The following is a 20,771-nucleotide window of genomic DNA, read 5'->3' as shown; positions in this document are numbered from 1 at the left end:
TAGTTTTAAAATATAATATATAAAAGTCTTTTATCTCTATGCAACAGTCAGTGTAAAATGTACATAATTAACACCTCTCTGGAAAGAGAGAGACCATGGAAATCTTTCATTTGTCAACTCTTTCAGACATACCTTCAACAGATGATACCTTTCAGCACGAATTGCCAGAATTTCTTCTATTGAAGGAATATCATCTGGTAGTTCTGTCTCAGCCAGTTCAGTTCCAAAGGACTGTAACATCTGAGCCATTTCTTTCACTGTGAGGGCAAAATTTTCTATAGCCTGCAAAGAGCCAGTGATTATTTTAATTCTATGGTAACTCTGTAAACATATCAAAAACTGGGTCGGTAATTATATTTGTTTTTATTGGGGGTATAACAGCAAACACATATACTATGAACTCTTCTCCACTAGAGAAATACGGCATTGCTCTTGGCAATCAACTGTAACTCTTCATCTAAGCCTCTACGAAACTGAAGGAAGGTTAAGAGTTTTCCTGAATATCCAAATTTCTTTACTTATTACTTGGACACTGATGAAAACTATTTATTAAAATGTCATGTATTGAGTAATTTGTTTTATTTTCTTGAAAATTATAGTGTTTTCCTTATTCTAGAAACTCTGCAATTGGCAAAATTCCTTTATAATAACTTTACTTCTGAAGAGAGATGAGAACAGTAAAGTCACTTTATATTTGTTTATTATCATTTGTGATTAAGCATTAGCATTCCAAACAAGGTGATGATTGAAGAAAATGGGAGAAAAAGTCCTCAAAACAATTCATTTCAGGTACTATAGAAGATTTGGAATGGTAATCCCAAAGCCTTTGTTGCCATAAAATGGTAAGTAAGGTTTTGTTGTTTATTTTGTTTTTAAAACCAATTACTCTGAGAAAGAAGGGAAAAATGTAGATACCATATGGCAATCTGTTTACCATGTATCTCAAAATATTCGGTTGTTTATTTATAGTATTACAAGTTATTAAAGTCCAGGCATTGCTAATTTTGGCAATACATCTTCACGCGAATGAATTGTTGAATGAATACATTGTTAAATGAATTAATGAATGAAATGCTGAGTGAAGAACAAGTATGAGAAAAATGGAATACTAATTTAATGGTATATCATTAATCTCTTTCTAAGGGTTCCCCTATCTCTGAGATTAGAAGTCAACATACTTATTTACCACAGACATACTTGGGAGCTGCAGGGCCCTTGTCTATTTGTAAATTTCTAAAACAGAAGTACTCTTTGTTACGAATCTAAGTGCATCAGAAGCATCACTAAGATGATGAGATTAATAATACTACTTGCATTTATTGATGGTTTGCCATATGCTAGGCACCATGTAAAACATTTTATATTTGCTATCCTTTAGTCTTTTTAAGATCCCTATGAGGTAAGTTATTATTAGTCCTGTTTTACAGTTAGGAAAACTAAGATTCAGAGAGGTTATGTATATTGTCCAAGGTCATATAACTAAAAATCAGCAGGGCCAGGATTTGAATCCAAACTCTTTGTTTCTTCAAGTTACTACATAGTCACAGGAGGGGTTGAGCAGAGTATGATCTCCTTATTTCCTAGTATTCTCCTTAAATTGCCATCCTCAGTGACTGCTCATTATTTCTAGATATATCCTACGGAAGAAAACCAAGATGTTGAATTCAATTCATACGTATTTGAAAAGTGAGGGACCCAGAAATCTGTTTTTTTTTTAATAGGAAAATTTTCTAGAAGTAGATTTAAAGGCTAACATGAAGAACTATAGGCTCTACAGTAAGGGCAAAGACAACATACATTTCTGAAGATGATCCATTCACTGTGGCAGTACTGCAAGGTGCCGCCTAACTCAGGGGTTAATTGCTTGTCATCAATGTATGTCAGCAAATCACTAACTGAGCTCAGCATAACAACCTATATAAATAAGCAAGAAAGATACTGTTAACTGCCCTTCATGCCATCCCTCCATTAAACTGTAAAATGAACTTTAGCAAACATTTAGCAGAAAGTTACCTCTGATAAATGGTTTTACCAGTTCTCTCCTGTACATGCCCCCACACATGTATGCACTATCTTCCTCAGATAATAACAGTTTTTTTTTTTTACAAAACATTTTCTGTAAAATGAAATCATTCTCCACAGAAACAAAAACACCTAATTTTCCTCTATCTAAAAGTTTGCAGTTAATGGTCTAGCTTCTAAAAGAATGCTATGCTCACAACAAAGAAAAGGACTTTATGTAGTAAGTTATAATTTAGCAGGAGGGACTGACCTTTTCAAAAGTATCCAGATTTATGAGCACCCTATTCTTAACCTTAAAAACATATAAAAATATATTTTTAAAGTCATGGTACTCTATACTAGCTCAGGATGTAAGTTCATGGGAGTTCAAATACATAAAACATACATTCAATTTTACTAAAAATAAAATTTCCCATTTATACACGTACACACACATACATATACACACATGCACACATACATATATATACATATATATAACATATATGACTTTTTTTGCAAAAGTAATTGTTTTGTTATAAGTCGATGAATCTATTTCTTTTTTAAATGGCAAGTGAAAGACTTTTGGGCATTTCAAATGTATACTTTTAAAAGACAAATTTAAATTTTTTTATTAAATGCTACATGGGCACATGTAAAATATAAACAGCATGGTGCGAGTCTTTATGAGAATTAGAGGAGCAAAACATTTAAATAATATACCCTTACTGGTAATTTAAGCATGAAATCCTCCTGACTAAACCGAAATCCAATGTCTGTGAAAGTTCTTTGAAGAAAGCTGGTAGGACGTAAAACCAAAACCAAATGCAAGTTCCCAGGGAAGGAAGCCTGTAGAAAGAAAGAACAAAAGAGAGAAAAAAATTGTCAACACACACTCAACTGAGCACATATCAGAAAATATGTAATTGAAAAAAACAAAGTTTAAATTCATAAAAGCCAGTAAAAGCCCAACACTTTACAAATGGATATTGATAAAATCTAAAAACATGGAAATAGTAAGACAAATAATGTAAGGCTTCAAGTCAGATCTTTGCAACACTTCTGGTATTGAATTTTCTCACACTAGACATGTAGATCCCACGTTATGAAGAGATAGACTCTAGATCTTTATTTTAAAGTTAGTTATTTGAACTCAAATGGCACTGATTTCCTATAAAAACAAACAATTAGGCGGCAGGTTCCTAGGATAACCCTAAAAGCCAAAGGGGTTTTGGCTGTGTATTTACATTAAACAATAAAAGAACACTTTTATTATGGAATTATGCTTTTATTTTAATCTAAGAAATATTTACCGAACATCTATGTGTCTACTTCATGTATTTAAATGAATGATTATCATGCTCTGTTAGGCATTAAATGTTCAAAAATTAACAAAATACAATCTCTACTCAACAGTTCAACTGCAGAGTCCATTAGTAATCAGCAACTCTTTAACATGGTAAGTTGATAAGTAATCAAAGGAATTAGAATAATATACAAGGGGAAATGGTAGTACAAACTCTCCGAGACATAGAAAGGCCAAAAAGGTCTCGAAGCATAACAAGGAATTAATTGGATCAGAACGCCATTCCAGTTCACCAATGTTTCCCCAACTTCTAGAACTTACTGGCACATAGTAGGCAGTCAAAAATAATTGCTATACTAAAGAATTCAAAAGGCAAAGGAGGGCACCTTGCAAAATAAGTGGAGAATGGAGTAGCATAGCCCAATTTTAATAATAAATCACCATGTACTAAATGCCTACTCTGTCCAAAGGATTTTGCCAATATTATCATAGATTCTCTTTATAATAATGCTATGAAGGAGTTAGGTTACTCACTTTTACAAACAAAGACAGTGAGACTCAAAGTTTAAGTATACTTTACCCCAGCTGGCAAAGCCTTGATTTGCCCCTAAGTCTGTGCTCTTAATCACTAAACTACCCCACCTCCTGAAAAGGCCCTAGTTAAGAGAGCTAGATGAAATGCTGTCGGGGGACAATGGGAGATGGTGTTGGGAAAATGGGCCAGAACCACATCAGAAGGGATCATGGGTTTTTTTCCCGGAGGTTAGGGGAGTCTCTAAGAGGTTTTGAGCAGCAAGCAACATGGTCAGATTTGCATTTTAGAAGGATCACTTTGGCTTTGGAAGAACTGGATTTGAACAAGAGTAGAAGCAGACAGATGAGCTAGAAGGCTGGTACAGTAATCCAAGCCAGGAATGATGCATTTCTGAACTAAAGCAACGGTAGCAGGAATAAGGGTAGAATTTAGGAGGTACAATCAGCAAGTCAAAACCACCTGATGTACTCACTGAGAAAGGAGGGACTAGGAGGATCGAACTTCAGATTTGGGGCTTGATTAATTGATTGAATGTTACAACCTTCACTGAGATAGGGAAACACAAAATAAACAGGTTTTAAGGAGGGACACAAGATTGTGATCCCCATTCATATACATATTAGGTTGGAAGGGTCAGCAGGACATCCAGATGATGTCCTTCAGACAGCTGTTTGTATAAGTAAGAAGGGAAAGAAGTCTAGGCTAGGAGTGCAGAATCAGGAGTCATCAGCCTCAAGATGGCAGATAAAGCATAATAGAGCAAAATATATGAAAAATGTCCCAACTGCAATTATATTTCAGACATGTTACAATATTAGTAATTAAACAAAACTATAAAATAAGAATTAATAAGATATTGTGGGGCAAGGAGTTTATGGGAACTCTCTGTACTTCCTGTTCAATTTTGTTATGAATTTAAAACTGCTCTAAAAAATAAAGTATATTTTAAAATAAAAGAAAAAAGTTACTTTCACCAGGGTATAAGACAGACTTTTTGGGAAATGTTGCTCAAAACTGGGGATTTTCTTAATTCAGTTTGAGATAGTGATAAAACATAAAATGTTAAGTGGCAATGAGAACTAGAGTAAATAAAAGAGTAATGAGTGTGATATGCACAATCAGTAAATTAAAAGAGCATAAAATTAAATCGATAAACAATGATTATCAATATACATAAATTGGGATTGTGGTTCAACTCATAATTCCCCCAGCAGGCCATGTCTGTTACTCTCTTCCTTCATCTAAGAAACTACACTCCCTCCTATTATTTTATACATTGGTTCCAAATGAGAACTCTTATTTTCTTACATGGCCCTGCTTTTCCAACACAAAATGATTAGTAGTGATTAGATGTATGATTAGGGCCAGACATGGTAGTTCATGCCTGTAATCCTAACAATGTGGGAGGCCAAGGATGGAGGATTGCTTGAGGCCAGGAGTTCCAGAACAGCCTGGGCAACATAGTGAGACCCCCATCGCTACAAAAAAATTAAAAATTATTTAGTCATGGTGGGACATGCCTACGGTTGCAGTTACTCAGGAGGCTGAGTGGGGAGGATCGCTTGAGCCCAGGAAGTTGAGCCTCCAGTGAGCCATGATGGTACTACTGTACTCCAGCGTGGGTGACAGAGCGAGACCTCACCTCTTTAAAAAAGGAAAGGAAAAAAGATTAGCATGAACATTTGATGTAAGCAGGGCCAAAGAAGTCCTGCCCTAGGATTTTCAAACTAATACAGAGTGAAAGAAACTTTGAGGATGCCATTTAATAGCAGCCGGTTGCCAAGGGCCCTGCTGGTGGAGAAACATTGAAAAGAATAAAGTTAACATGTATAGAGAAAAAGAGTGACAGACAGAGAAACAGAAAGACAGTTCTAAATGGTAATGTTTATCCTACCTTCTATTATCTACATAATGTATATTTTATTTTATGTTAAGTGTATGTATTTTCCAGCTGGGCATGGTGGCTCACACCTATAATCCCATCACTTTGAGAGGCTGAAATGGGAGGATCACTTGAGGCCCGAAGTTCAAGGCCAGCCTGACCAACATAGTTAAAACCTGTCTCTATTAAAAATACAACAAAATTATCTGGGTGTGATGGCACAGGCCTGTGGTCCCCACTACTGCGGAGGCTGAGGTGTGAGAATTACTTGAACCCAGGAGGTGGAGGTCGCAGTGATCTGAGATTGTGCCACTGCACTCCAGCCTGGGCAACAGATTGAGACTATGCCTCAAATATATGTATATATATATATACACACACACACACACACACGTATTTTCCAGTTATTACAGGAATTAAAAGAAAAAATAAATATAAAATCACTTTTTAAATTTTTATTTTAAGTTTGGGGGTACATGCAAAGGTTACATAGATAAACACATGTCATGGGGGTTTGTTGTACATATTATTACTTCACCTAGGTATTAAGCTCAGTACCCAATAGTGATCTTTTCTGCCTCTCTCCCTCCTCCCACCCTCCACCCTCAAGTAGACCCCAGTGTCTGCTGTTTCCTTCTGTGTTCATGAGTTCTTATCATTTAGCTCCCATTTATAAGTGAAAACACGCAGTCGTATTTAAGGAACTTAAACACATTTACAAGAGAAAAACAAACAATCCCATTAAAAAGTGAGCAAAAGACATGAAAAGGCACTTTTTAAAATCTAAAATATTAATAAGATAGTTTAAAAATTTTGCCTTAGATTCTTGAACCTCAGGACAGGCAGGTGTGGGTAGAATATTTTAGGGATATGGATAAAGGCTTGTTTAAAGGGAGAATCTGACAGGGACTTGTGGGAACTTTGGGCTTTGTTTTGTTTCGTTTTGTTTTATTTTGAGATGGAGTCTCGTTCTGTCACCCAGGCTGGAGCGCAGTGGTGCAATCTCGGCTCACTGCAACCTCTGCCTCCTGGGTTCAAGCAATTCTCCTGCCTAAGCCTCCCGAGTAGCTGGGATTACAGGCACATGCCACCATGCCCAGCTAATTTTTTTTTTCTTTTTTTAGTAGAGATGAGGTTTCACTGTGTTAGCCAGGATGCTCTCGATCTCCTGATCTCATGATCCGCCCACCTCAGCCTCCCAAAGTGCTGGGATTACAGGCATGAGCCACTATGCCTGGCTCTTTGGGCTTATTTTTAAATGGAAAACACGGATTCTATTTTTACCCCTTTCATTTTGGGAGTTAAGCCTTTCCTTTTTCTTCACCTGGGTAAATTCCCATTATATTATTATACTCACCTGCACTGAACCTGTTTATTTTTTCACTTTTAAATGAAATTGAAACCACCCACTTTTGCCAACATTTAAAGAAAAATTAATTTTATTCTTTCATGAATTCTAGGTTGATCTCGTTTCCTCTCTCTCTCTCTCTCTCTCTCTCTCTCTCTCTCTCTCTCTGTCTCTCTCTAACTTTCCTTTATTTCATATTCTCTTGTATCTAGAATTCTCTGGATACAAGAACCTGGGGCTGACTTCAATCCAGGGATACTCACCCATCTCCAAAATTATGTGTTGGGGAGGAGGATATAGGAGGATACTATGGGAATAGAGAGGTCTATTCAGCAACTCTCTGCCTGAGGTAAGGCCCTGCTCTCTACTCTGCCATTCCTAGGAGATCATGGCTGTACCAGCAACCAGCTCCAGAGATGGCTAACCACATAGCAGGGAACAAAACAGAAAGAAAGGAGAGAGAAGGAAAATCACTGTCTGCAAGACAAGTAGTGAAGTGATTTTAAGCAGGGGTAGGGTATTCAGCTGCTCACAAGTCAGAGATTTTATGTTGGATGTTCATTAAACCTGTCATTGCTCTATTTAACAAAGTGGTTTATCCCAAACATTGATAGCTACATATGACAGCTATATAAATTGTTTCTAAAGATAATTCTATATTCTAATCAGTTCATTCTTGAGTAAAACCTTCTGATTATCTTAGCATATGTGAGTAACACCCCCCATGGGCATGCAGGAAGAACTGTGCAGACCCCAGGCACAATTAGTGCCTGAAGTATAACTCACTGCTTACTTCTTATATCTAGCTTATGTATATAATCATACTTAGTCCCATATAATCTTTCTATATAATAACTTACTGCTTACTATATTTAGCTTATGTATATATAATCATACTTAATTCCATATAATCTTTCTATATAATCATATAGGTATTGTAGTTGGAGCTGTACTGACACATTTAGTGCTGATTTATAGAATCCTTCCATATAACCACATAGCAGTTTGTTGGAGGAGGAATGTCTAGAGCAGTCACAGAACAGAAGCAGTACATGGGAAAACAGCCAGACCAGGGCGAGAACCAAAGACCCAGGCGGTGGCATCCCTGCTTGGAAGGGCATATGCTGTATGGCAGGCTTGGAGCAAGAGCATCTCCTCCTGATAAAGGAGTTGTAGTATCTTGCATTCAGTTCCTGTGGAAAGTAGGCCTCGGGCCTGAGATCCTGCAAATAACCAAGGGAGAAGAACCCCTCTGGTGTGACCAGTCACAACGGCTGTACACTCTGTCAGACTTTTCTTGTTTCTGTGCTAGCTCAAATCATCCTGCCATAAATATCTTAAGAGAAGAGCACAAGTCTATCAGCTCCCACTGCATTGGCTTCCAGTATCCTTCCATTAGAAATCCTTTGAAGTCTCCAGTCCCCAGGTAAGAAGTACTGCACACCTGTTGCACACAACCCACCTCCTTGCCTCAGTGACCTAATGGGGGTGGACCCCTTTTCTGTACATGACCCTCTACTACTGCACACGGCACAGACCCCTACTGCACATGGCCCACCTCTCTGCCCAGGTGACATAATGAGGTGGCCCCCTTGCTTGTGACTCACGTGATTATGTATGCCTTATCACTAAGGCTATAGATGATGACCTCACTTACGACCCTTCCCCCTGCTTGTACCTAATAAATACAGACGCTTCTGAGCATTCAGACCTCGCCTGTCTCCGGTCATAGGTGGCATGGTCCACCGAGTCCAGATGCTCTTCACAAGTTCTTCAATATCCTGTCTCTTTACTTCTTGGATCCTGCACTTCAGCACAGCATAAAGGCCACTCCACGACCCTGTGGGGCCCAACAGCCCTACAGCATACATTCTCATTCCTTAATTCCTTCAAAATATTTAATAATTCACTTGTCACAAAAAGCCCAGAAAAACTGCGCTTTTAAAGAAAATGCATTATCAAAGAATAAAAACTACATAATTACATTTATAAAATTTTTTGTTATTGCATAATTTTAGAATCTTTTCTGCATATCTTCCTAGAGCACATGGGCTCTTTTTGATGGGATCTCACTCTGTCTGCAGCCCAGGCTGGAGTGCAGTGGCACGATCTTGGCTCACTGCAACCTCCACCTCCCGGGTTCTGGTTCAAGCAATTCTCCTACCTCAGCCTCCCAATTAGCTGGGATTACAGGCACAAGCCACAATGCCCAGCAATTTTTTTTATTTGTTAGTAGAGATAGGGTTTCACCATGTTGGCCTGTCTGGTCTTGAACTCCTGACCTCGTGATCCACCCACCTCAGCCTCCCAAAGTGTGGGGATTACAGGCGTGAGCCACCACACCCCGCCACCACATGGACTCTTTTAATCCAAGTTACTCTCAACTTTAGTAGCCATTTGGGAAACTAAATAACTTGTAGGCAATAGCTACACGACTACTAAGCAATCAGAGCAATCAGGTGGCACTCAGTGCATTTGATTTGTCAGTTATTTTTCTAGAAAACTAAATCATACAGTTCAGATCAGGTGGATTGTTTTTATCCCTCATGCCCCCATGTGAATAAGACGTACCTGAACTTTTAATCCTCATCCCCCCAATTCACTTAACCCAGACCATAATAGGTGCCTACCAAACTCATACTTTTAAAGTGAATCCAGACCTCACATTTATGACTACTATTCATAGCTTCTCTTTAGCCAAATATATATATATAGATAGATAGATATAGATATAGATATATAGATATATATATATAGATATATATATATAGATATATAGATATATAGATATATAGATATATAGATATATATTCAGGACCTCTCAAAGCTTTAATTTAGGGAAAGGATATTGGATAGTTGGACGGGGTGGAAATGTCATTTATTGAATGTATACTACTAGAATTATGCCCATAAGGGGCACTATTATGACACTGTGCTAAGTATTTACATGAAGTAGGTTCTATTTTTGTCCTCATTTCACAACTGGAGAAACTGAATGTCATTATCCCCAAAGATGTCTACATCCTAATCCCTGGAACTTATGAATATGTTGTCTTACATGGTAAAAGAGACTATAAATGTGATTGAGGATCTTGATATGGGGAGATTATCCTGGATTATTATGGTGGGACTGATGTAATCATTAGGAAAAGAGGCGGGCAGGAGAGTCAGAGAAGATGTGATGACAGAAGTCAAAGTGATGCAGGGATATAAACCAAGGACTGTGGACAAACTGCAAGCTAGGGAAGTCAAAGAAACAGATTCTCCTCTATAGTCTGCAGAAGGAACACAGCTCTGCTGACCCTTGATTTTTAGCCCAGTGGGGTAATCTTGGACTTCTAACCTCCAGAACTGTAACAACACATTTTCATTGTTTTAAGTAACTACGGTTGTAGTAATCTGTTACAGCAGCAATAGGGAACTGATACATTGAGTTTTTGTGAGATCAGGCAATTTTTCAAGACCTTCTAGCTCCTAAGTCGCAGAAGTAAAACCCTGGTTCGCCTGCCTGTAGAACTAGACTCAATCAACAAGAGGAATTTGGAGAAATTACAGCAGAAATAATACAAGGATCAGGTCGGTTGAGAATCTAAACCTGAGACCTGAAGCAAAGGTGACAAACTTGAATGCCTAACAAGTGTTAGGGAGATAATGTAAATATGAAGTAGGCTTAATTAATGAACAGCTTACCTAGGTGGAAAATAGCAATTCACACTCTTTCTATATGATGAGGAGCAACAGGAAGTGGTAGGGACTGTGGTGAACTGGAGAACATTCAAAGCAGAGGACACTCATAAGTCAGCTCCAGATACATGTTGTCATGGGGTAAGGTGGGCCCAGCATTGTCAACTCTTTGGTTTTTCAAGAGAAGACAGAAACCCAGGTTGTCATGTGAAGCCCAGATGTTTAAAGATGGAAAACAAATTAAAAGTTTGTTAAAATGCTGTACAGTCTAAACAAAACATATCTGTGCACTGACAATTTGCAACCACTGAACCAAAAGCTTCATAGATCTGAACATCGACCAATATCAATAATATGAACAAATCCTTGTCTATGATCGCTGGCTGTGAGAATCTACAGGGGACAAAACACTCTCGAGCAATTTTAACCTGACAAGCCATATAAATTTAAGATTAGTTTGTATGTATCTATGTGGATATACATATAGGTATACATAGAGAGAGTACTTTTTCTCTATATACCAATATTTGTAATAACGAAAAGTTTCAAGATAATCCATTTTAAAGCTGGTATTTAAATGAACAATCAAACAGCATAGGGTATCAGATGCACATATCACAGCAAATACAGCTCAAGACCAGTGAACTTTCCCATTTTGGTTTGGGAATATTATATTTCTAAATTCTTGCGTATACTGCTTTAAGAACCTCTAATCTGTATGGTTATATAAACATGAAAAAGCATGATTTCTTTTTCCCTAAAATCAAACCTGAGATTTCAAAAGCATAAATCAGTTTTGAGAAATTGTCAAAAAAGCAAAGGGATTTGGGCAAAGGTTAGTCTTGTTTTATTTCATTGTGTTTTTGCTTTCAAAAAAATACTTTCCCTGAGAGAGGAAACAGCATTGGTTTTAGCTTCTTGCAGGCATTTTTCTGGAGTTCCAGCATGTGACTGCTTAAAGACATCTCAGTAAAAGTGAACCAGCTGCCCATCACATAGGACTCGGAGCCATGTGTCCAATCATTGTACATGGTCCCACCCTAGCCCTCAGCAGTAGCTCTTACTGGCTCTTCAAGGTAACAAGCACAAAATAAGCTCCCCCACATCTTTCCCTCCCAGAGAACAAATTTACTCCCTTTTACTCACTCGTACTTCCAGATTGCTTAGTTCTATGATCTAACAGCAGTAACAACAACAATAACAAGAGCAGGCATAAACCAAATCCATCATTTCACTGCCAAAGTCTAGAAATTAACCTTGTTTAATACTCTTGTGTGTGCTCTCTAAGGGAGGCAATTCATCACCCTATGCACACTTTTCAGTTATTCTAGTTATTACTTCTAGAATGTTGAAAGTACCTCATAAAACATAAAAGTTTGGTTATTTACTATAAAAATAATTTATGCTCCTATAGCTTTTCTTTTTTAATCTTTAGGGTTAAGAAAGGGAGTAACAATAAGAGAGATCCTTGACTAAAAGCCATTATGTATGTGTCAGACTTCATATATATATAATCTTATTTAGCCTTCATAACATTGCAGTAAACTAGATATTATTCCCTTTTCACAGAGGAGCACACTGAGGCACAGTCAGTCAGCAGCAGTAGTAAGGCCTATCTGGATTCTAAGGGCAAACTTTCTAGACACCTAACATTTCATAGACTGAATGTACATTCAGATTTACTGTTTGCCATTCAGGGATAATTTGACTTTGACGTTTCCAAAATGGGACAAACAACATTTGAAACAAGATGCTGGAAACAATTTAGAGGATACAGTCCACCAAAAGGAAAGTATAATCTAATATCAGACAAATGTTGAGATGCTGACAGGCACTTGACTTTGATAAGATCTGAACCATCTCTCCAGAATATGCTGGGAAAAAAATCTCATTACCTCAAGCTATAGAAAATAGGTTACAACAGTATGAGCCACTTTCACACTCTTTTCCCATATTCCCACCTTAAAGAATACAGATAGTATGAGTTGCCAAGCAACATGTCGAGTGACCTCAGGGGCAGGACAGCCCAAAGCAATATTCCTTTCTCATGGTTTGCCCTGTTTGTCACATATCTCTCTATTCTCCTCCCCTCTCTCTCACTCAGCTACAGTCATTGAAATTTCTACCAAGTAACTAGTTCAGTTATTTATTTATTTATTTATTTTGGACTTCAAATGGCACTGGACCATCCTTTTAGATGCCACCTATCATAGCCTCCAGGATCAACCCAAATCCAGAGACGCTTCAAGGTGAAACCATTTTTTTCACTACCTGAGGTTCAAATTCTTTACTCTTGTCAAGTCCTATCCATACAAGCAAAACTTATGTGTCTTCTACTATAGTTCTAGGCTTCAGAATTAATCCAATTAATCTCACTCATAATACCTGTTCCAAGGAGTCACTTAATTCATTTATGAGGGAAAAAAAAAACATAGGAAAGAATCAAGGAAAGGTAACAGCAACATATGCTCTTACTTAACACCCAAACACATACCATCCCCTGAATGAGGCCTTCTCTACCAGCCAGAATTTCTTTTCAAAATAGTTATTTATGAACATGTCTTACCCTTTCCACTAGATTGAGAGTTCCTTCAGCCCAGTAGCCATTCCATATTTACCTTTGTAACTTATGTTGTATATATCACAGTGCTGGATATGTCTTTTCAATGAGTACCCTTGTGCTATATTTATTTGTGTGTATATTAATGCATGTGTATAGACCTGAAACCAAGTTCAGCACTGATATATATATATATATATATATATATATATATATATATATATACAAGAAATTAGGAACTTTCTGAAAGCTTAAGTTACCTTTGATAACAAAAGTGCTAATATCAGTTGCTTACAATACTCCAAAGCACAAACACAAATATTTCATGTGTACCATAAATTGTCTGTTAAAAGTCTAGCCCTACATTCTTATATAAATATAAAAACATGTATAGGGCCAAAGATATAATTTTGTCAAAGTAAAACCAACTATAATTTGTAAAATAGCAGTCTGTGCTAAGAGCTTTATTAGAAAATAAATCATTTACTCACCTATTAATGTTCACTGTCATTCAACAATAATAAAAGTCTTACTTTCCTTATCTTAATTTTAATTCAAAATGTCATTTTTTTCTGATGGCCAATGTTTACCTTCTTATTTGTGTGTGTGTGTGTGTGTGTGTGTATGTGTGTGTGATCTCGATATTTTTAGTGAGCAAATTTATATTTTAAACCATAACATCAATAACATTATATTAAGCTTTGAAAGAAAAAGAGTGGCATTTAAAGCCTTTTTGAAGATTTTTTTTTTATTAAATTAGTGTTATTTCAATATTTCTCAAAAATACATCTAAAGATCATATTAGAAATTTGCTGGAAATTTACTAATTAATAAATGAAGATAAAATTTAGGTAAAAGAAAGAGTGCTTGAAATGTAACTGAAAGTAGAGATTTCCAAATTCTAGACTATAATGAAAAGTGAGTTACTGTATTTTTTCTTTAAAAAAAAAAAAGTTGTAAGTAGGCAACAATTTTGAACCTGTGAAGTTTAAGTTTGGAAAAGAATTGAAACCATAAGGATTTCAAATCATTACAGATTTTATCACTTGTACAGTAACACCCAGGAAAGGCTACATTTTAAGTGATGATAGAATCACCTCCAGACCCATCCCAGGCAACATACGCTACTTGATCATGGTGAAGGAAAGGATGAATCCTTTTGTTAGATAGTATTTTAAGTCATGATTTAAAGCTATGCTGTCAAATGATTCAAAATTGTTCATACAGTCTTAAACGAATAACATGACTAAGGTTCTCATCCATAAACTTGATGACATTTAGATTTTGAAATTATATTCTAACTCCTCATTTGCCTGAAAATTACCCTATGTCAATATTACAGTAATCACATCAATGCAATCCATGCAAATATAAGTCTCCATTCTCTCCATCTGTCCTTAAAAACCCCACTCAGCAGTTTGTGCTATAGCACCATGCTGCAGCATCCCAGCACTTGAACTTGGGAATAGGCTTTCCAGGAGTGCAGACAGAGCCCTTACCGCATTCCTTCTGAACCTCATCTTGCCTCTTGGGGGATTTGCTTCTGCCATTTCGCCTATACACAGATACACTCTTCTGTTCCAATTGTTAATGCAACATTGATGAAATATGAGCTGCTTCTTGGGTAGTATTTAAAAACGGCAGGCAAAAATCTCTATCAAACAAAGCTGCCGTAGCTGCTTCCATTAGCACAGTGGCAGCAGCGCTGGGGAGAAAAAAAAAAAAAAAAAAAAAAAAAAACCACTATCCCTGATTAGTCAGCTGACATATCCTTCCCTTCTGCTCGTTGTAATTCAGAGTTGACACATTCCTCCAATTACTTAGCCTGATTGAACCTTGTGGATTAGCTTGTGCTGGACTGCTCAAGAAGATCAGGCATGTCCTAAGAGTGGAAGAAGGAAGGAAAAAAACCAGCTCTCTTCCTAGGAGCAGGCTTGATGGGACTGGCTTTCTCCTCTCCGCAGTTTGATTTTTAAGGTGGAATGCTAAGAATCTTTGTGAAGGTAGTATTAACTCATGCTTTTTACTTTCATCCTACCCTGGTCTATGACTTAAATTTCAATTCTGTTTTGTTTTCTCTGTTATTAAATTATATTCTGGTTTCAGCCTTGTGAACAAATATAGTTTGCAAAATTTTGTACTGATATTAATCCAGAAAGAATAGAATATGCAAACTTTCTAAGATAGATAGGATTCTCTTCCAAATTAACCTTTCCCCAAAATGTATAACTAAAATAAAGTTTCCTTTCATTAATTATGAAATATAACCTAAATGCTTTTATTTATTTTGAAATCCACAAATAAAGGTCTTGAAATTGAATTGTATGACTATTTCACAGACACTTTTTTGAAATAATATACCACAGGCAATTATACCTAGCTACACAATGGTAGACTTCACTAGAAATCCCTTCTGAATGCCAACTTTTGCACTTGAAATGAGCTTGCATTCAATATTTACCTATATTTCAAACAGTAACCAACAGTTTGTTATTGTTGTTGTTTGTTTTTTTGTTTTTTGAGATGAAGTCTTGCTTTGTCACCCAGGCTGCAGTGCAGTAGCACGATCCCAGTTCACTGCAACCTCTGCTTCCCGGATGCAAGTGATTCTCCTGCCTCAGCCTCCCAAGTAGCTGGGATTACAGGTGCCCGCCACCACGCCCAGCTAATTTTTGTAGTTTTAGTAGAGATGAGAGTTCACCATCATGGCTAGGTTGGTCTCGAACTCCTGACCTCGTGATCCACCCAGATAGGCTTCCCAAAGTGCTGGGAGTACAGGCGTGAGCCACCGTGCCCGGCCAGTTAACCAACAGTTATTAATGGTTGAGATGTAATTAATGTGCTCTTGATTATGGGTAGAGAAACTATACCACAAGCAAAAACATTTAACATGTTAAAAAAGAAAAAGCTAAAACAACCTATAGCCAGTTACATGTGGTTGACACCTATACCCCTCCCTTGTCCAGCACGATCAATTTGGCAGTTATGAAAATAAAGGGACCCTGAGATCCAAGCTCTTTACGGAGCATAGGTCATAATTCTCCACTGAGAAAGCAGCCCTGGGAATACAGAAAGGGGAGTATCACTCCCCAGTAAACAAGTAATTACCCTCTGTTGACTTCAAAATGACAGGATCATGACCTAATCTTATATTTCTCTTTAATGAAAAATAGAACCTCTGTTACAAGCCACCTATTTTGAATAATAAAAATAAAACTCTACCAAAAAATAACTAATGTCATGTACCAGTCACACAATGAAAATTAATTTAATCAGGCAGGTGCAGTGTTGGCCAAAAGAAAAATCCTGGGTGATAAAAAAAAATGTTTTAAAGCAACAAGTGCTCTATTTAGTATAATAGAAGCCATTATTAGCATAAACCAAGGTCTACTCAATATGCCCAGGGACTGATCCTAAAAGACCAGAGCAAGGGAAATAGCTTTTACTTTATTTAGCCCCACTGATAAAGCTCAATCATATATGGAGAACAGATTTACTCTCTGAAAAGAAATTTTACCTTTTTCTAAATACCTTTGAATTTGTCCATTTGTAAGCTAGTTGGAAAATGATAGAAAGCATTACCAACTAGAATTCTTGGCATTTCAATTATTGCTATGGCTCTTTTGGTTACTTGGCTATTTGACCTTGGATTCATCACATAACCATTCCAAAGTGCACATATCAATGTGATTTCATCATCTGTAAGACAGTTATGGTGATACCTACCTGCAGTACTTATCAGGAAATGAAGTGAATCAATAACACTTAATAAATGTGAATGCTTTTGAAAAAGCACAAATATGCTATACAAAGTCAAGTTTTTTCTATTTTGTTTTACTAATCTGAGTGTATCTGATGTTAACTCTTCTCTCCACTGCTATTGATTAAACACCTGTGTTAAATAAACAGGAAACCACTTTTTGCTTATTTGTCCAAAATGAGAAATAATCCATTCTGGGTATTAAAAGAATAATGATCTTACTCATTTTACCTTGTGAGTGCTAGAACATTGGCTTGGAAGTCCAACAACCTAGATTTTTGTTTTGCCTTTGCAACTAAATCAACTTCTTGTGGTAAGTGTGACCTCCTCAGTCAGGAGAACAAAGTAAATGTTGGAATCTCAAAGAAAAGAATATATTGATTCCCAGCTACTCTGGTCTAATAGAGGAAGTTGGCCACATGACACTTCCACAGAGAGCCCCAATCTTGCCAGCTCAGAAGGAGTCTGGGGGTTCCTCATTTCCCTCCTCATCAATGAAAATAAAGTGTCAATTTCATGATATCCTTGTAAGCCTAAAAATAGACCATCTTGGTCATGGGCAGAACTGTATTTCTCATTGTTTTAATTACAGAAAATGTTTCTCTGGGTCTTGGGAAACTGGGGACTAGATACCAGTAGGGGAGATACATCATTTTATATGAGACTCGTCTCCCTACCCTATCCTAGGGTAAAATAAGTCTAGAAAGTTGTACACTAAAATGTTAAAAACTGCTTATTTTGGGGTCATTGGATTACCGACTATTGTTTTAAACTTTCTTCTTTACATTTTTCCACATACAATGAGTATGCAACAGAGCTATTTCCACTAAAAAAAAAAAGTTTCCATAAAACTTGCCTTGTTTGAACCACTAACAACTCACTCATTCTTATTAGGTTTTATTTTGGGTAGAGTTATTTATCTCAGTCTCCGCTACAACCTCTCCTTCTGCTTTCCCTCCTCATCATCCCATCTATTCTTATTGTCTCCATCAGTACCAAAGTAATCTATACCTCCCAAAACAGAAAGTATCATGTAAAACAAAAATTAAAAGTTACTGTACACTGCATAGATACTTACTGAGATTTTTTGGAGAGAGATTTTGAGAGAAGACCACGTATCCAGTCTTCGATCCAGAATAATGGTAAACCGGGAGTCAGATCCATTTTGCCTGCAAGATAAGAGGAAATAAGAACTTTTTCTTAATAATAATGCAAATTTGTTACATAGGTCTTCGTTCAATTTCTGAATATTTCATCTACATTTAATATCTTCACTGAGGAGAGATTTGGATTTGGAAAGCTACCGCAAAGTACTATCTTAGAAAACTAATTTGAATGCATATTCCCTTACTCACTATTTAAAATTCCTTTTGCAGCGTTAATGTCAATCTTTTAAATAGGAAAGTAATAGAGTAATGAAGATAGGTCACTAAAACTGATTTGAAATGCTATATAATCTTGGGTGTGGGAAAACTCAAAAGATAACTGTCCTTCATGCAATCAGATTTAACTTTGCGTGCAATTCATCATGAGACAATGATCCATTCACTCATTCAAAATAACACTGCTAAATCTATTTTTCTAACTCTAGTCTGCTCCTTGAGGAAATGCAGTTTAATGGAAAATATAACTTCTATTTGCCCTAAAAATATCACTTTCAAGCTTCGATAGGTACATTGTAAGTTTCATTTTTTCAGATTTGATTTTTGTTCATGAGACTCTGAATTTTATCATCCTAGATTTGTGTCCTCTTGTGCTTCAGGGTAACGAGAAAATGCTTCCTTTGAAAATTTTGTCTTTAACATAAATGAAATCTCTAAGAAACCTTTCAAAACTTTCCATTTTAAAGCATTCTAGTTCCAATAATTTTTAATATCAAGACATTCCTCCTAGTATCTCCTAGTACCACTATTGAATCTACTTAAGATTTGGTCCACTTGTGTTATATTCAGAAGGAATGAAAAATGGCTGTCCTCACTCTTGGCTGGTAATATTTCCTTTTAAGCAAATTAAAGTATTTATGTTTCATGGGAACAAATACTTCTAGATCCCCAATTTTATTTTCATAGACCATCAGTATAACTTTTGTAACAATTTAGGTAGCTGCCAGGTTCTCCTTCTAAGTTGCGCTTCTTATCTACTTTGCAGTTGGTTGATCATTTACAAAAATAATAATAGCTATATCAAGCCATTTTCCTGTTATGACATCCAGATGGATATGTGATATAAAGTGAATTGAAAAATTATGACGAAATATTATACCTTGCAATAGATGTCAGGTAAGTAAGCACTTTTGTTATTACTTCCTCTGGTATACATCTAAAATTACAGTTTTCTGGAAATGTAATAATCCAAGCATTGTCCTTTCCCCGGCCACCTACAATAATAGAAAAAATCAACTGAATTTAAAAAGTATATAACAATGAGGCAAGGAAGAGAATTTTAGATATGAATACTGTTTTGCCGCAACACAAAGTTATAAGGATTATGATCTCCACATAAACCAAAATGGCTCCAAGTTCCTGACACTTCAAGTTTAAAAAGTGGCAAAGTAGTTTCTTAAGAAAAAGGGAAAAAGAAAGAGAGTAAAATGAATGAATACAGTCAGAAGAAAATGTCATAAAATACATATAGTAAATATAGTTGAAAATAGCCGATTACCCAAACTGGACAACCAGAAGGTTGGGAAATGACTGTTTCTATACCAATGAGCCTAAATTCAAAATGGGTGACTGATGGCTTGACAGCAAGTGGGAAACTTGATATAATCGATCTCTTAGTGTCATAGTGAGCAGGAAAAGATACAGAGCACACTATAGGAAATAGGTGATGGTTTAATGTGTTTATGGAAGAAACAACAAAAGCAATAATGACAGGAATGACATAGGAATTTTATTAATGCAAAGAAAGATGACAAATTCCCTCTGGGTTAACATTCAGTGTTAACCTGGGTTCAGCCTGGGTCGGTGTCCAGGCAGAAGGATAGGATTGTGGAAGCTCCCCACAGGCCCATGCAGCTATTAACCTGGAACAGTTGTATCCAGCAGTATCTTGACCAAGTGGGTGACCTTGACCCCCGGTAAGCATGGATCCCAGGGTTTATAGGTGAGGCTGCCCTAAGCTCATTTCCATAGGAACAAGGAATAGTGGTAACTGTCATAGGGATTCTTGGTGGGGGAATGATTGCACTGGCTCTGGACTTTCATTCTGGTCTCTCCACCTGTTTCTCTATCCATCTCAGTAGCCCACTATGCAGCCTGGAGGATGAGAAATACTGAAAATGAAAGCCACCTAAGTGCAGAGATGAGCCTTACATGTGTTTAAGGTCCACATCTGCAGCCAGCCTAGCACCTACACAGAGCATGAATGCTCAATAAAGTGCTAAACAGAATTTGAAGAATTATTTTAGGATAAAAGTTGCAAGGTGGCCTTTGAATTTAGCTCACTAATAGAAACTTTTTGAGTTTAGTTGTAATTTTTATTTGGCTGAATTTAAGTGAATAAAGATGTACAAATTTTTAATTTAATCTGCAATAAAAATATGACTGTAGAAAAGGACATAGGCCAGGCACAGTGGCTTATGCCTGTAATCCCAGCACTTTGAGAGGCCAAGGTGGGAGGATCACTTGAGGTCAGGAGTTCAAGACCAGTCTGGCCAACATGTGGAAATCCTGTCTCTACCAAAAATAAAAAAT

General features: G+C 36.7%; 1 protein-coding gene across 6 annotated transcripts in view; it reads right to left on the bottom strand.

Annotated features, from left to right (window-relative positions):
• Nucleotides 1-20,771, bottom strand: part of MCF2 (MCF.2 cell line derived transforming sequence) — a 112,589-nt gene that overhangs the window by 47,357 nt on the left and 44,461 nt on the right. For 2 of the 6 annotated variants that reach the window (XM_003940726.4, XM_074391498.1), the window contains 5 exons: nt 19,339-19,453; nt 18,155-18,245; nt 2,731-2,850; nt 1,798-1,914; nt 133-282 (listed from right to left, as the gene is read on the bottom strand). In XM_003940726.4, coding sequence (XP_003940775.1) covers nt 133-282; nt 1,798-1,914; nt 2,731-2,850; nt 18,155-18,245; nt 19,339-19,453 — 593 coding nt within the window. Of the gene's footprint in view, nt 1-132; nt 283-1,797; nt 1,915-2,730; nt 2,851-14,815; nt 15,262-18,154; nt 18,246-19,338; nt 19,454-20,771 lie in introns of those variants that run through there. The other 4 variants (XM_074391496.1, XM_074391499.1, XM_074391500.1 and 1 more) reach the window with 3 other exon arrangements.

Source organism: Saimiri boliviensis, chromosome X (assembly GCF_048565385.1).
Source record: "Saimiri boliviensis isolate mSaiBol1 chromosome X, mSaiBol1.pri, whole genome shotgun sequence".
In the NCBI taxonomy this organism is placed as follows: Eukaryota; Metazoa; Chordata; class Mammalia; order Primates; family Cebidae; genus Saimiri; species Saimiri boliviensis.
This window is presented reverse-complemented; position numbering and strand designations above follow the sequence as displayed.